Source organism: Zingiber officinale, chromosome 5A (genome assembly GCF_018446385.1).
Source record: "Zingiber officinale cultivar Zhangliang chromosome 5A, Zo_v1.1, whole genome shotgun sequence".
NCBI classification, from domain to species: Eukaryota; Viridiplantae; Streptophyta; class Magnoliopsida; order Zingiberales; family Zingiberaceae; genus Zingiber; species Zingiber officinale.
This window is the reverse complement of record NC_055994.1, coordinates 2791612-2807857: the sequence shown is the minus strand read 5'-3', so window position 1 is coordinate 2807857 and position 16246 is coordinate 2791612. Positions and strand designations below refer to the sequence as shown.

General features: G+C 36.3%; 1 protein-coding gene across 2 annotated transcripts in view; it reads left to right on the top strand.

The window, feature by feature from the left end:
* Window positions 1-2033: 2033 nt before the first annotated feature.
* Window positions 2034-16246, top strand: part of LOC121979274 (kinesin-like protein KIN-6) — a 29159-nt gene continuing 14946 nt past the window's right edge. For both annotated transcript variants that reach the window (XR_006111359.1, XM_042531240.1), the window contains exons 1-8: window positions 2034-2482; window positions 6104-6303; window positions 8072-8195; window positions 8281-8375; window positions 10041-10173; window positions 13964-14029; window positions 14147-14209; window positions 14492-14542. Coding sequence is in view for 1 of the 2 variants with exons in the window: in XM_042531240.1 (XP_042387174.1) it covers window positions 2111-2482; window positions 6104-6303; window positions 8072-8195; window positions 8281-8375; window positions 10041-10173; window positions 13964-14029; window positions 14147-14209; window positions 14492-14542 (1104 nt within the window). In the remaining variant the exon portion in view is untranslated. The remainder of the gene's footprint in view (window positions 2483-6103; window positions 6304-8071; window positions 8196-8280; window positions 8376-10040; window positions 10174-13963; window positions 14030-14146; window positions 14210-14491; window positions 14543-16246) is intronic.

Sequence of the window (16246 nt, the reverse complement as noted above, 5' to 3'; positions counted from 1 at the left end):
AAATGTAAGCAACGTTAATAGACAACGGTTGATTAAAACTGTTATCGTATGCCAAATAATGATATCTCATAGATAACAATTTTAAAAAATCGTTATCTTATGTATGTTAAAAATAACAATTTTTTAAATATTGTTGTATTTTTTAAAAAAACATGATCAACAACAACAATTTTCAATAAAATCATTGTTAAATGATAAAAAGACAACAGTTTCTTAGAAAACTATTGTCTATTAGGTATGATTAAATCTATAATTTCTTGTAATGGACTTTAACTATCATATACCTGATATTAGCGATGAGGATCCCATCCTATCCGCCGGAGGCAAGTTCACTGGTCACTGCTATGAAAAATATAAGATTTTAAAATGATTTGTATGCTCGTGTTATTGTGTTTTTTTTTGCATGTTGATATTAACTAATCATCGTGCGTGCCGGCATCTCTTGACCGTGTAAGCTTAAGACAGAGTTTGATTTGAAAAAAAATGAAAGAGTTTTTTTTTAGTTCGACTTTCACTCTCTTTTAACATTTCTTCTCACCCAAAATATCTATTAATTTTACAAAGTTGTTAGTAACCAAGAATAAGATAAACTTAATAATTTAACAGGCGAGTAAAAAAAACAAAGGAAAAAGAAAAGAGAATTAGTGCGAAAATTATGATTGACAATACGCACTCTATTGTTAATCAAGTGATCTTTCTAAATTTAGTTATTAATATTCTCCTAATTAAAGATCCAAACAAAGCCATTACATGCGCCAGATGCGAGGCCATACATATTAATCCACCATCATCGATGATTAACGACGTCCCTTGGAAGGTAATTAGAGGCGGAGGAGGCGGCGGAGCTCGTCGGTGGCGCCAGTGTACTGCGTTGCACAGACGGGAAGGGCGGTGCTCGGTGCAGTGCCAATCTTGAGCCTGACGAGCGCAGAGCTTGGCAGCGGCAGGCTACTCGGAGGTGGCGATATCACCATTTCCCTCTCTCGATCTCTCGGTTTCACTCTCTCCGGTCGCCGCCGGTTAACATCCTTCATGGAGACGGGCGTCGTCGCTGACCTCGGTTTCTTCCTCTGGTTCGATCTCAATCTAACCGACGAAGTGGCACTGCTTGCTGAGGCAGGCTTCACGCAGAAAGGAGGAGGAGAAGAAGAAGGTAGGGGAAGGAGAGGCGGTTGAAGCAGCAGCGGAAGAGGACGCGCCGGCGAACCTTTACACGCACTCTTGGAAGAAATAACGGAAGAGCAGTAGTTGTTACAATAATAATCACTGTGCATGTTTGGAAACACGAATCCACCGTGTCTTTGATCCATCAAAATGTCTTCCATTTAGATAATTACGCTAAGAACGAATCGATCTCGTCAAATTAATATCAAGATCATGAACCTCAAGATTGTATCAGACCTTCAAAGAATAAAAACCCCTTTGGAAGATCTGGGAGTACTGTACAGGAATGATTGCAAACTAAAGATGAGATAAAGAAGAATTAGAGAGATCAGGTGAAAACTAATGCGTTTAACTAATTATAAAATAACAGAAGACGTCCTCTCACGCCCTATCTAAGCTCCTCCCTTGGGCTCTGTTATTCGCGGCATCGCACGTCGTTTTATACATGAACAAGGACTAAAAAAAGCTCCTGTTTTTTTTTTTAAAAAAATAATTTTATGGCTAAAAAATGCCGACACGGCGACCGACAACGTTGTCCTGCATGAGACCCGGAGGGAGATCTTTTCGTAGGGCGGCAACCGACCTTTCGATGTGGATCGTCGGATCGGATTTTCTTTCCCTCCTCCCTGTCCGCTGCTTTCGTGAGCGCGAAAGCGATACGCCCCTGTTTCTATTTCTTTTTTGCTTTTTGCGAGCGGAATCAAAATTAGCCGTTTGATTCCAACGGACGGTTATGATCGTATGGAGATTGGCTATGGCTTTCCAGGACTATTCATTTTACCTTCTAAAGTTTTGATATTTGTTTTCGGAATGCCTTTCGAAGTTTTTACGTAAAATAGGGGCTTTAAGGGCAATTGTCCATCGTTTCCCGCTCGCATCGCATGCCCAAATTTGTGCCCCAATCAAAAGCAGCAGCGAGGCGACCGAGCATTCCGCATCCCTCCCGATGGAGTCGCCGCCGTCGCCTTGTCCTCCCTCCACCGTCCGGCGAAATCCTCCTCGGAGGGCGAAGAAGGCTCCCTGCGCCAGTACCCTCCCTGCCTCCGCATCGGTCGAGAACCTCAACGTTTTCCTGAGGATCCGGCCCCTCCAGGTTTTGCCGCAGGTTCTAGCACGAAAGCCCCCCAAGGTCGAATCCAGGGCTAACGGGAAGGGGGGTGCGAGGAAGGTGGATAGAGAGAAAACTGGTGAGTGCTTGACCGTGAACGGTCCGAGCTCAGTCACGCTACTGGCACCATCGTCTCTTCTTGACTCGAAGCGGATCAAGAATGAGCTCTACGATGGGTTCTCTTATGTTTTCCCTTCGGATTCAAGTCAGGTTCGATTTCTGGTTGTACTTTTCCTTTGAACCGCTACTCTGGCTGAATGGTATGCTCTAGTGGAAGAGATTGCTACTCTAGGGTTTGCTTTCTCCAATCAACTGAATGTTCGAGGTTTGCTATGTAACGAGCAGATAACTGTTTGGGCATAATACTTAAATAGTATTTTACATTGGATAAATTCAATAATTTTTTCCCAGAAGAATTGGTTGACTAGGTTGAGGTTAGAGTTGATTAGTTGTATGTAAGAGACAAGTGGCACGGCCAGCATGCCTTGTAGCTGTTATGTGGTTGAAACTGAATGAACTTGGATGTTGATTATAAGATCCTTGGAAAATTTTCTCTGTGTAATATAATTGCAACTCATTACGTTACCTTCCTTTGATTATTAACCATATAAATTTGTCAAAAAAGACCTCACGTAGTATTTTTTTGTTCATAATTGTTAGTGGACCAGAGAGTGTTATGTACAACTGACATCATATTGTGGACTGAAACATAAGTTAAAAAACAACTTGGAAGTGCTACATGAATCAACCCTATGTGAATTGCTTATGGCTGTCTGTTGTTTTTTAGTATTCTTCTTGCATTTTCTTTTATGTTTGCTTTTATCGGTAATGCTAATTCTCCAACTCATTTGTTCTAATTCACTTAACTCATCTAGGTATGACTTCACAACACTTCCTTAAATATGTCTGCACTCTCTTGCTCTGTTTTCTCTTATTTTTATCTCAGTTCCCAACTAAATGACAGCAGTGAGTAGTGACACCGCTTATCTATCTTAGGATTCTTATGTTTACTACACATAATTTGTTCATCTACAATAACTTCTTCCTTAAGTCTTTCCTTACCATAACTATGTATTTTATGTATTCAACCTTTTTCTTATTTTACTTGTCTAGCTTTGCATCTGCATTTTAGTCTTAGAAATCATGCGATAAAATCTTGTCATTTAGATAGCTATTTTATAGAAATAGTCTACTGTATTGGGATTATATTGATTTTTAGTAGCATGGTTTAACATACTTGTTTGTTATTGATACTAATGCTTGTGCAACTTGGTATATTGGCATGCTTGCTGGTTTAGTGTCAGTTCGTGTTTGTTTTATTCTCTAATTTCAACTGCAACTTCCTTTTAGACCTTAAAATCTAAGAAATTATATAGTTGAATAATTAACTTAAATGGCTGGAAAGACCTATTGCCTATTTATGTTGGATCCTTGAAATTATAAACAAATTCAATAACTCTCAATGCATGTCTTCTGCGTAAGTTATAGTAACTTTGCAAATTCATTTTATTGAACTCTTAGCAAAACCCTTGTAAGATTGTCGACGTGGTCTTTCAAGACTTCAGCAATGGTCGAGTGATTTATCAAAAAATGAGATGTTTGACTTTTAAGAGAACTCGATAAAATGTAGGATAGAGCTTGAGAAGGTGTTGTGCGTGGAAGAGAATTGGGGTTGGAGGTGGTTGACATAGGCTGAAAACAATTTAAAATGGGTAAAAGTGACATTGTAGACAACACCCAATCAAGCATTTTGCTAGGTACTCATGCAAACCATTTGACATAGGCAGATTACTTTTTTGACGTTGGACTCATATGCATGGTGTATCTCTTCCTATGGTATGGTTTCTCAAAGCAAGCTCAATGGTGATTTAAATGACTTGAGTACCACAAGTGATAAGCATCAAGTGGTTGGGGGGGGGGGGTGCCTAATCAAGCATTGTGCTAGTGTAGACTGTTGGTCCCGATAGTGGCCGGCTACAGGGGGGAGAATAACCCTACAATTAAAACCGAACCTTCCTCGAACTTTATAGCGTAATTAAAGTGAACACTTGCATAAACAAAGTAAATAAACTAAAAAGGAAGAAACACAACGAATTACTTGGTTACAACTGGAGAGGTTGTTAATCCAAGAAAGATAAAAGCTCAGTAAACTCTCTTTCAGAAGGAGAAGCCTCTTCCAGTAGTTGACGCACTCAATTACAAATCAGAACTCAAGATGGATCAATTACAAGTGTTGTGTCCTATTTCCTAGGTCTAGGGGTCATTTTATAGCCCCCAGAAAATCTTATCTTAGGCAGGAAGGCGCTTTTCATAGGGCTGGAAGGCGCCTCCAGTAAAGTGTCAGTAGATAAGAGTTTATCCACTTCAACGAAAAATCTGCCTGGTTGAAGGCGCCTTCCATAAGGCTGGAAGGCACCTTTGTACTTTTCATTGAAGGCGTCTTCCATCCTTTCACAGTGAGGCACGGAGGCACCTTCAATTCCCTTTGAAGGCGCCTCCAGCAATGTTTCCAGCCCCCTTTCGCTCTTCTATTGCTCCGATAGACTGAGTGATTTCGGCCAACCGAAATAGGGTTCATCCGAACCCTTTTTCTAATTTTCTCCTTGAGAAGGCTTCCGCTCCGGCTTCTCATCCCTCGGACCGCTACGCGGGTCCTTTTCATCCGCCGGCGTACTCTTCCGCAGCACCTCATCCTTCAGATGCACCGAGCCTGTTGGCTCTCTCCCGTGCCACACTTCTTGCTAGCAGCGTCTTTCGCTCGACTTCCTGTGCTCCCAAGCTCCTGCACATTTAGACACAGGGTTAAACCCCAACATGACCTAACTTGACTTGGTTAATCACATCAAAACTACCATGGGTACCAACATAGACCACCTAATAGTAAGTGGACTACTTGTCTGTTATTGGACTCAGACATTCAATTTATCTCTTCATACGATATGTTTTCTTCAAGCATGATCAATAATGATTTAAATGTCGTGGGTATTATTTGTGATAAGCATCAAATAGTTATTAGTCTGATGCACACTAGTTATATCACTTGGTATGATACAAGTTCTTAAAGCATAATTGAAAGTGGTTTAAATGGCTTTGGCATTACAAGAGAGAAAGCCTTAAGTGTAACATAATGGCAAGAAAAGGTCTAAGTAGCTAACTCAAATAATTGGGGTATCATACTTGTTTTTGTTGTTTATTGTTATATAAACGATAGAGCCATGCATAGAATTTTGTATCGTGTTGAGCAACACAGTTGAAACTTATATCATTTTGATAAATTATCAAAAATCAATACTAATCAGCATAGGTAATCTTTTGTATGTCATCTCTGTTGACTATGCCAATGAGAATTATTTTGTGCCAACAGTTAATGCTCCTTAGTATGTTACAACACATGTTAAGAAAAACATAAGTAATATTTGTCTTTTTTAGTTTGTGTTAGCATGTTGTATCGAAAATGTATCATTCTAGCCAGAGACAAAAAATCTGACATGGAATGATACTCTAACTTGCCCTTAGATATCTTATTGTCTTCTCTACTTCCCTCCAACTCTAATTTTGATATAAAGCATTGTTACTCCTGTCAAAGTTCAAAACTCTGACATGACTCAAAGTTTTGAACCTTGGATAGAGCAATACAATTTTTAATCTTTTGCAATTCTTTGTAAAGCGTAGCTGCTTATGTCCATAAATGACTTGATAATATGTTGCTTAACATATGTACTACATATCCATTTGCCTTTGAAATTCTTTATGAACCATCAGGTTTATGTTCTAAATGCTGTGTAACATGTTTTCTCCACATTGATTGTATTTAACTTTATTTCTTTGTAGAAAGAAGTTTATGATATGGTGGCGAATCCATTAGTGATGGATTTTATGAGAGGAAAGAATGCTCTGTTAGTTGCACTTGGCCCCACAGGTTCAGGAAAGACTTACACTATGTTTGGGTGCGCGAAGGATCCTGGCATTGTGCCTCTTACCCTAAAACAAGTTTTTAGATGCAAATCACAAGATGATCATCATGCAATGAGGTGCCCTTTATAACATATTTCATATACCATGTTGCATTTTGTTTGTTGTTTTTTCCTACTGCGATCTCCTTTTTTCTTCTAACTTTTTAGAATGCACAATACTTATTTAAGACCTTCCTTCTTCAGTTGGCTATCAGTTAGTTCTGTTCTGTTTCTACTTCTCTTTTCTCCTAATTTTCAACTTAGAAGGCCTTTCCATTTGGGACCTCTGAATACTAATGCCAACCTTGAGCCTTCTGCATATTTGATAACAGTAGCTTTTATTTTTGTATTGTCATGCATTCAAGTCTAGGCAGATCAATTGTTAAGTTAGCATCCTAAGTGATCTGTAAATGCTTGTTTTGTGAGGTTCCTACTCTATATCGTAGTTGAAATTCAGTTGCCCAGACTTTATTTATAATATATATGATTGTAGCATGCTTAATCAATTTTATCATGGTTATTTACTTGGCCTTAAATCAACAGCACTCTATTAGAATAGAGTCGAACTTCCAATAATTTTAACTAACAGATGACGTTATTTTTGCAATGCTATCACTAGAATCTAGACATATTGATGTTTCAAAATGAGTGGGGAATGAGAGAAAATTTTGAAAAAATGAATTAAAAACATTGGTTATGATATGAAAGAAATCTGAGATGTTGCATTATTGTTCCCTGATATACCAAAATTGTTTCGTTTTGTGTTGTCCACTAATGTTCTAGTATTTTTCTTCCGTGTAACAATGGAATATAAGATTATAGGAACAAAGCAAAGTTTATTATCTGCATATGGAATTACTACCAACTCAGAGCTCTTTTCTAATTTAATTTTTATTGTGCACTTGTATGCTTAATTTTCATGGTGATTGCAGAACTATTACTCTTGCTTGATCTGTTATTTTAAAAAGGCTGCTAAATGTGTACATGTATTGTGACCTACTCTGATAGTGTTTATGGTCAATTAGTGGTTTTACACGTGCACTTGTATGCTTAATTTTCATGGTGATTGCAGAACTATTACTCTTGCTTGATCTGTTATTTTAAAAAGGCTGCTAAATGTGTACATGTATTGTGACCTACTCTGATAGTGTTTATGGTCAATTAGTGGTTTTACACATTGATGTCAACTTTTTTTTTTGTATTGGCATTAGCTGCATTGCACATTTTGTTTATTGTCAAGCCTTTTGTTATCCAATAGATGTTGGATGTAAATTCATCTTTTTATTTGATTATACCATCTAAGTTCTTGACGACTGTTCAAATTACATTCTTGTCAGTATAGTTAATTTATAACATGTAGTTTGTATGGATCACTATGCTTCATAAAACATTGGCTGAGATCCAGTTGCAAATATTAAGTGTCATATGATAACTGATTACACGGCGAAATAAATCATTTATTATTTTTCAATAAGTTAATCCTCTTCTAATCCATATCCTAGTTTCATTTTTTTTGTTAAAGTTGCATATAAAATTAAGACAAGAATATTTTTTATGATGATTGTTTTAATGTTTTTATGCATAATAATAAGCTACATTAAATTTTATATTTTTAATCGTTGAGCTATCTCATGAGCAATTCATATCCTTTCTATATGATTTTTGTTTGTTTTTTATAAATTGTACAATCTAATTCTTACCATATATCAGTTATGTTTGAGTTTGTGAATTCCATCTTTTACCTATTCTAGTTTTAGGAACTTTAGGCTTATTTCTTTTTTAGAAAAATAAATTTATGTCTTTGTACTCAAATTTGGCTATCAATTCTTGAAAATTACAATTGTAGATCCTATTATATGTCAATATTTGAGATATATTCTGAAGGAGGAAAAGGGGAAAAAATTCTTGATTTATCTGGCAATGGAGTTGGGCTGACTTTTCAAAATTCAACCCTGATTGGTCTTAAAGAGGTAAATTGTTGGTACCTATCTCCTAATTGTTTCATGAGTTTGCCTACTCTCTAGAGGCTACAGTAGCCTAGTTTCTTGTTAACAGGTGATGGTTTCAAATATTGAAGAAGCTGAAAATCTTCTGGCACTAAGCATGCTCAAGCGTTCTACTGCAGCAACAAATGCAAATGAGCAATCTAGGCATGTGGTGTCTATCACCTTATTCTCATACTATTTATTTATCTTGGATCAATATTTTGTAGAAAATTCTTTGTATGATGTAACCAGTTTATCAAAAATATTCAAAGTGTTTCTAATATCTTTGTGATTTTTATATTAGTTTCTAATTGCTGCTACTCTATTATGTAATTAATATGCAGATACAGATCACTCTTGCTTATAGGAGTAACTTATTGTATTTGTGGGTAGATGTTAGCTTGGCTGCTCACTCGTGTTTGATTCTCTTTTAGATTCTCGTGTTTTGAGAACATGTAACTGGGAATTGGAAAATTTGATGCAGCTCATTTGTACAATGTGGATTGACTTGTAAATATGTAGATATAAAACAAATATAATTGTACATGGACTTGAACTACCAACTTGTCTTGACCAGCAAATAAAGTTGTCATGCTTGAGTTATATCGGTCGAAAGGCTCATTTAAGTACTAATACTAATATGATTATCAATGAAAATCCTAGTTATTTATTCAAAGTTGATAAGAACTTTGAACAGTGAAACTTTTTTTTTCATGCACCACAAGATGCATATTCTGTTTGATGTTAGATGAATTGAACTCTATATAGTATTAAAGTCCAAATGATCAAGTCTTGTTGTATAGCACTATGCATGTTTGATAGGTCATGTCATGCCACCCACATATATCATGTTCAGACATGATTAGTTAAAAGGGTTATGCTACATTATACGACCATTTCACCCCAAATTTTCACTGCAATTGCGATGTTTTTTTTTGGAGATTTTCAAAAGGTAAGTGCTAGTTTGATATTAAAAGAGAAAAGAGAGAATTTGTCCACCACGTTAGTTGTGTTTCGGTACTGTTATTGTTATTTTTGGTTTCTGAATATGATTTGACATGCAAATTTGTCATCTTTTCTGAGTGGAAGACAATATTATAAAGGGTTTTACTTGTTTTCTTCGAGTTCATTTTGGGCAAGTCTTTTTTTGAATAAATCTTGTTTCTTCTACACAAATAGAAAAAAGAGAGGGTAGTCCATGCACAGGAATTAAAATATGGCTTAATTTGTTGGCACGGAATTGTTTTTCTTCCTTCCTAGGATACTACGTTTAAGAAATATTGTAATGTAAATAATGTCTGAAATATTGTTTATATAAATAACTTTTTTTCTGCCTAATCATTGCAAATATTCTATAAATTTAGTTGATAGAATAATATAAATTTGGTTGAGATGCTTTAGATAAATCCTATTGAACTAAATGAAAATATGCCTTTCAGCTTTAAGAATTTTGAACCACACACTAAAGATAAATGATACTATATCTAATATGTTTGTCCATTTCAGTTTTTAGGATGACTAACTTATGTGACCACTGACCATCCTTACATAGACCTTATTCTGATTTCATTGAGTTGCCAACATGTTGCTTTCTCATTCTTATTTATTTTCACTTAATTTACAATCAGATCAAATCAAGAATGATTGCACCAAAAGCCCAACACCACTATGGTGCTAGGTTGTGGTAATTTTGCAACAAATCTCTGGTTGGACTCCTCAAATCTGCACTTAGTGCACAAATTATTGACAACTACAGGAGCATTGTTTAATGCAAGAATGATATCAGGATACTATGCCTCTGCTTACTGACCTATCACTCCATTTCTGCAGTCGATCCCAATGCATTATAAACATTCGCAGTGCTGATAATAGTCTTCGTGAACAAGATTATTCTTCTGATGGTGCTGTTCTCACTATAGTGGATCTTGCTGGAGCCGAGAAGGAGAGAAAAACTGGAAATCAGGTTTATATTTTATTTCATGTTGCAAAAAGGAGCAGAAAAATAGCAATTCAGTTTTTCCCTTTTCAAATATCACATGTTTTCAAATTTTCCCTTTTCAAATATCACATGTTGAAATATCTCACATATCATGCCAAAAGCTTATCCAATTCTTTGCACTTGAATTTTGATGATACTAACCATAGATGGGTCATGGCCGGTCCCAAGCTCGGATAAAGGAGGAGGGTTGCGTTAGGTTGCCAGCCAGCGTCAAACTATGACAAATATTCAATGAATGAATCCATTAAACTATCGTGCTAATGCTAGGTTGTTCCCCGGAAGGAACGCGTTGCAGGGTCCGACTGTAACATCTCGGCAAGGACCGCTACATCTCCAGAACTCGGGTGTAGTAATAAATATGCAAGAGTTCGCGTTACAGGGTCCGACTTTAACGTCTCAGCAAGGACCGCTACATCTCCATGAGAACTTGGGTGCAGTGTTAAATAGGCAAAAGTTCTCACACCATAGGTTAGATAAGAACAAATATGATAGGAAAACTAATAATCTAAGATTTGGAACATGGAATATAGGAACTCTCACTGGTAAATCAATCGAGGTAGTAGATATGATGATTAGGAGAAAAATTAGTATTTGTGTGTACAAGAGACAAAATGGATAGGCGAGAAGACAAAAATGATAGAGAACTCGGGTTTTAAGTTATGGTACACTGGAAAGAGTAAAGCAAGAAATGGAGTGGGTATCATTGTAGATAGTTTGTTAAAGGATGAAGTTGTAGGAGTAGTTAGGAAAGGGGATAGAATTATAGCGCTTAAGATAATAGTGGCGAAAGAAACTATGAACATAATTAGCGTATATGCACCACAAGTAGGATTAGATGAAGCTACTAAATCAAAGTTTTGGGAGGACTTAGATGAAATATTACAAAATATTCCACCAAATGAAATGATTTTAATAGGAGGTGATCTAAATGGGCATGCCGGAGTGAAAAATGAGGAATAAGGAATAAGAAAGAGTACATGGGAGTTATGAGTTTGGAACGAGGAATGAGGAAGGAAAAACTATATTAGATTTTGCGATAGCATATGACCTTATATTAGCTAATACATTTTTTAAGAAAAGAGAAGAATACTTAATCACATTCAAAAGTGGGAATAATAAATCGCAAATTGACTTTCTTATGGTTAGGAAGAAGGATAGAAAGATTTGTAAAGATTGCAAAGTCATCCCTGGAGAAAACTTAACTACCCAACATAGGGTAGTAGTGTTGGATATACGCCTCAAATATAATATCAATAGAAAGAAAATATATACAATTCCTAAAATTAAGTGATGGAAGTTAAAGGATGGGAAACAAAATATATTTAAGGAGAAGGTAGAAGTACAAGCATTAGGTGAAATATACGATGACTCTAATACAACATGGGATAAGATGGTATCAAAGTTGAAAATAGTAGCTAATAGTGTACTCGGTGAGTCAAAGGGACATGCACCACTAAGTAAAGAATCTTGGTGGTGGAATGAGAAAGTACAAGAGAAAGTGAAGGAAAAACGAATAGCTTATAAGAAATTATATATTTGTAAGAACGAGGAAAACTTAAAAAAACATATACAATAGCCAAGAAAGAAGCTAAGAAAGTAGTGAGTGAAGCAAAAAATGAAACTTTTGAGCGCTTATATCAAAAATTGGATACAAAAGAAGGGGAAAAAGACATTTATAGAATAGCTAAAGTGAGAGAAAGGAAAACAAGAGATCTTAGCCAAATAAAATGTATTAAAGATGAATGTAATAGGGTATTAGTAAATGATGGAGAAATAAAAGAGCGGTGGAAGAGGTATTTTCATCAACTTTTTAATGAAGGTTTAGGTGACCAACTTAACTTAGGTAATTTAATTAGGTCAAATGAGCATAGAAATTTTAATTTTTATCATAGAATACAAACTTCAGAAGTAAAACAAACTTTAAATGAGATGCACAATGAAAAAGCCGTTGGACCAGATGATATTCCGATAGAGGTATGGAAGTGCTTAGGGAAACAAGGTATTGAATGACTTATAAAATTATTTAACATGATATTGAAAACGAAAAGAATGCCTGATCAATGGAGAATAAGTACCCTAGTTCCCTTATATAAGAACAATGGAGACATACAAAATTGTGCAAACTATAGGGGTATTAAATTAATGAGTCATACTATGAAACTTTGGGAAAAATTAATAGAAAAAAGATTAAGGAAGGAGACCACAGTGACAGAAAATCAATTTGGGTTCATGCTTGGAAGGTCGACAATAGAAGCTATACATCTCCTTAGATAATTAATTGAAAAATATCGGGAGCAAAAATAAGATCTACACATGGTATTCATTGACTTAGAAAAAGTTTATGATAGAGTCCCAAGAGAAATTATATGGAGAATTTTAGAAAAGAGGTTTTAAGCGTAACATATATTGAACTAATTAAGGATATGTATGAGGATGTAACGACCAGAGTTAAGATTTCAGGCGGAGTAACTGAAGCATTTCCAATAAAGATAGGGTTACATCAAGGATCAACCCTAAGTCCCTATCTTTTTACACTAATTATGGACGAACTCACTGCGCACATTTAAGACACAGTACCATGATGCATGTTGTTTGCAGATGATATTATTTTGGTAGATGAGACACGTGAAAGAGTAAATGCTAAGCTAGAATCTTGGAGGGAAACACTAGAAGGGAAAAGTTTTAAGCTTAGTAGATTAAAGACAGAATATATGGAATTTAAGTTTAGCAATATTAGAAGTAATGAAACAATTGTTAAGATAGGAGAGAATGAGTTGCCCGGAACCGAGAGATTTAAATATTTAGGATCATTTTTACAAAATGATGGAGGGATTGAGAGAGATGTCTTACATAGAATACAAGCAGGATGGGTGAAATGGAGGGGAGCGTCGGATGTTTTATGTGACCGTAAAGTACCTCTTAAACTTAAAGGTAAGTTCTATAAAATCACAGTTAGACCTGCTATGTTATATGGAGCTGAATGTTGGGCTATGACTCGAGCACATGAGCATAAGATGAGAGTTGCAGAGATGAGGATGTTAAGGTCGGTGTGGACATACGAAGATGGACAAAATAAGGAATGAGAGCATTAGAGAGAAAGTCGTTGTTGCATCTATTGAGGACAAACTCCGAGAGACACGTTTAAGATGGTACGGACATGTACTTAGACGACCAATAAATGCTCTAGTTAGGCGATGTGAAACTATGATAAACATGCATATCAAACAAGGAAGAGGACGACCAAAAAAGACTTGGTTAGCAACAATAAAATAAGATAAAATTTATTTAAATATGGATGATGATATAATAGGAGATAGGGCTCAATGGCGTAAAAGGATTCATACAGCCGACCCCACCTAGTGGGAAAAGGCTTGGTTGTTGTTGTTGTACTAACCATAGATGGAATTGAGAATGATGTTGCAGAATTTGCAGGGGGGTAGTTGGATTTGGTGGTTCGAATGGGAGAATAAAATGAGAAATTTCTGTAATAGATAGAAAGTTTTATACAACATCGAGTCATTAGTTAGTGGTCATGTGCCACTGGAATGTTATCCATGGAAAATTTGAATTATTGCCTTTTCACATGGAGTTGAGATTATTAAAGTGTAAACTGGACGTCATCAAAACATGTAGAAAGTACTCTTTTTGTATTATTGCAATATAATTTCACATGGTGTGTAACCACGAATATCTGGAATATCTTTGTTTTGTATATCATCGGCAAAACATCTAATTGTTTTCTGATTGTTTACAGGGTGCAAGATTAATGGAAAGTAGCTTTATCAATAACACATCAATGGTTTTTGGTCAATGTTTGAGAGTAGGTGGCTCCTAAGCCTTTTCTGAAATTCAGAATTTTTTTAGTGATTTCTATGATTAGTTTTTGTTACTTCTATAGAGATTAATTTTAAAATCCTTCTCATACTTCTTTGTCCAGTCTTTGCTTGAACATCAGAAGAATCCAAAGAAGCCATTGGAGAAGCATTTCAAGAATTCATTGGTATATTTCATTGTTTGAATCCTATTTACCAGACTATGCTAATCTGTTTATTATGTGTAGTTGCATATAAGCCATCATCTACATGGTTCTTAACACATGAATACTATGTTCTTGCCAAAAGTTTCTTTTACCTGCCTCGGTGTTCATCAACCATTATGTAATTTGACATCTCAATAGAAAGTACAATTAATGATTTTAAAATTTCTGCTTAATGCCGGCCATATTTTGTTCTTCTAATGTCTTCCGCATACAGAGACTCTAATCATTATTGTTTTGTAATAGTTGACTAGGTATTTGAAAGATTATATGGAGGGTAAGAAGCGTATGGCTCTGGTAAGAGACTTCCATTATCTGATCTATTGTAAATTTACATGCCTCTGTAATATTCTTATTATTAACTTAATCTTTTAGGTGTAGTTTCTTTCTATTTGTGGTATACCATAAAGATGGACAGTTAAGACCTAGTGTCATCGAGACAAATAGTTTGGATAAAGATGGCTCGGTGATGTGGATGATGACCATTCATCATAATTTGGTGGGAAGATGCCTAGATCAACTATCTTGCGATCTGCAAGTTTGAGGCTATTGCTAATAGATTTTACTTTAAAGTTTACCTTTTTAATAATTTCATAAAGTCTTACATGCTATTCTTGTATATAATGGTTGGGATATTCTCTTCTTACTCATACCATAACTTGATCACCAGTCTCAAATTTTACATTTAGATGAAATTTTCTAGGTCTTTTGTTGGATAACAACCATCACATATGCCTCCATATGGTCTTCAGTAGGATACAATTCAATAGGAGCATAGAAGTGTCGATGTTATTTGAAGCTATTCTCCTTTCCGAGGTCAATATAACATATTGTTAAGTTTTCATTACCCTTGTTGTCTAATAGGATGAGTATCTATAATCCGAAACTAAAAACCAAACTGAACCAAACCAATCCAATCTGAATTTTTGGTTTGAATTTACTGGTTTGGGTTTGATTTTGTTTTACATACTAGGTAAGATTTTGTCACTTGTAGACATGGTTAATACTGAACTGAACCATCAGTTTTTCTATAATATGTATTCTAATTAAATTAGTATGTTGATTATCTTTATTTCTTACCACTCTTTACTTTTTATTTTCCCTAATCAACATAAGTCTTAAATTATGAGTATGTTTATTATTGATATCAATGAGATTGTTGTTTGGAAACTAGTTTTTGATTTGTTTTTGACCGAACTGAAATGGTTTTGATTTGCTTTTGGTTTTGATTTTGTTAGAATAATTATAGGGGTATTTTTTGTCTTTTGGTGTATATCTTCTTTCCTATATAAAGGCCTAACTCGTGGTTCTCAAGATACGTGATTTTAGGTTTTGCTTTCAACATGGTATCAGAGCAAGGTTAAAACCCTAATTTCTTTCCCCTTCGTCTGCTACGCCGTCATCCTCCCGCTCCTCGTTGTGAACGCCTCAAACTCGCCGTCTCCGCCGCGCTCTTCTTCCTTGGCCTCACCCGAGCAGATCTTCCTTGGTCTCCTCCTCGATCGTGACGACGCGCGGGTGAAATCCGTCCGACAGATGCTCTTCGAAGCCTCTGCAGTTTTAAACCCTCCTAGTTGGAAGTGAGTCCTCTCCGCGCCGTCTGCCTCTTCCCCATCCAGGAGGGTTTGCGCTGCGTCTCTCTTCCGCGAGTTCTCCAGCGGCAAAGGGCTTCTCCACTCGTTTCTTTTCTTCCTCTGCCCTATCAAGGCTGCCACGTCTTCATCACCGGAGGCTCCAGCGGGATCGACCTCACCCTAGTTCGCCAAGCCGTTGTCGAGGGCGCCCGCGTCTCCATCCTCGCCCGCAGTCCGGCAACTGCAGTCCCTCCCTTTTTCTTCTTCTGTGGTTGGTTGTTAGGAAATCTCTTCCAGCATAAGCAAGCTCACTTCATCTATTCCAGCAGTCCGACTCACAGTTCTATTCATGGCTACATCTGGCGCCCCAAAGCCAGATACCTCAATCTTTACCAACCATATCACTGCACCTCTTTCTTCCGAGTAG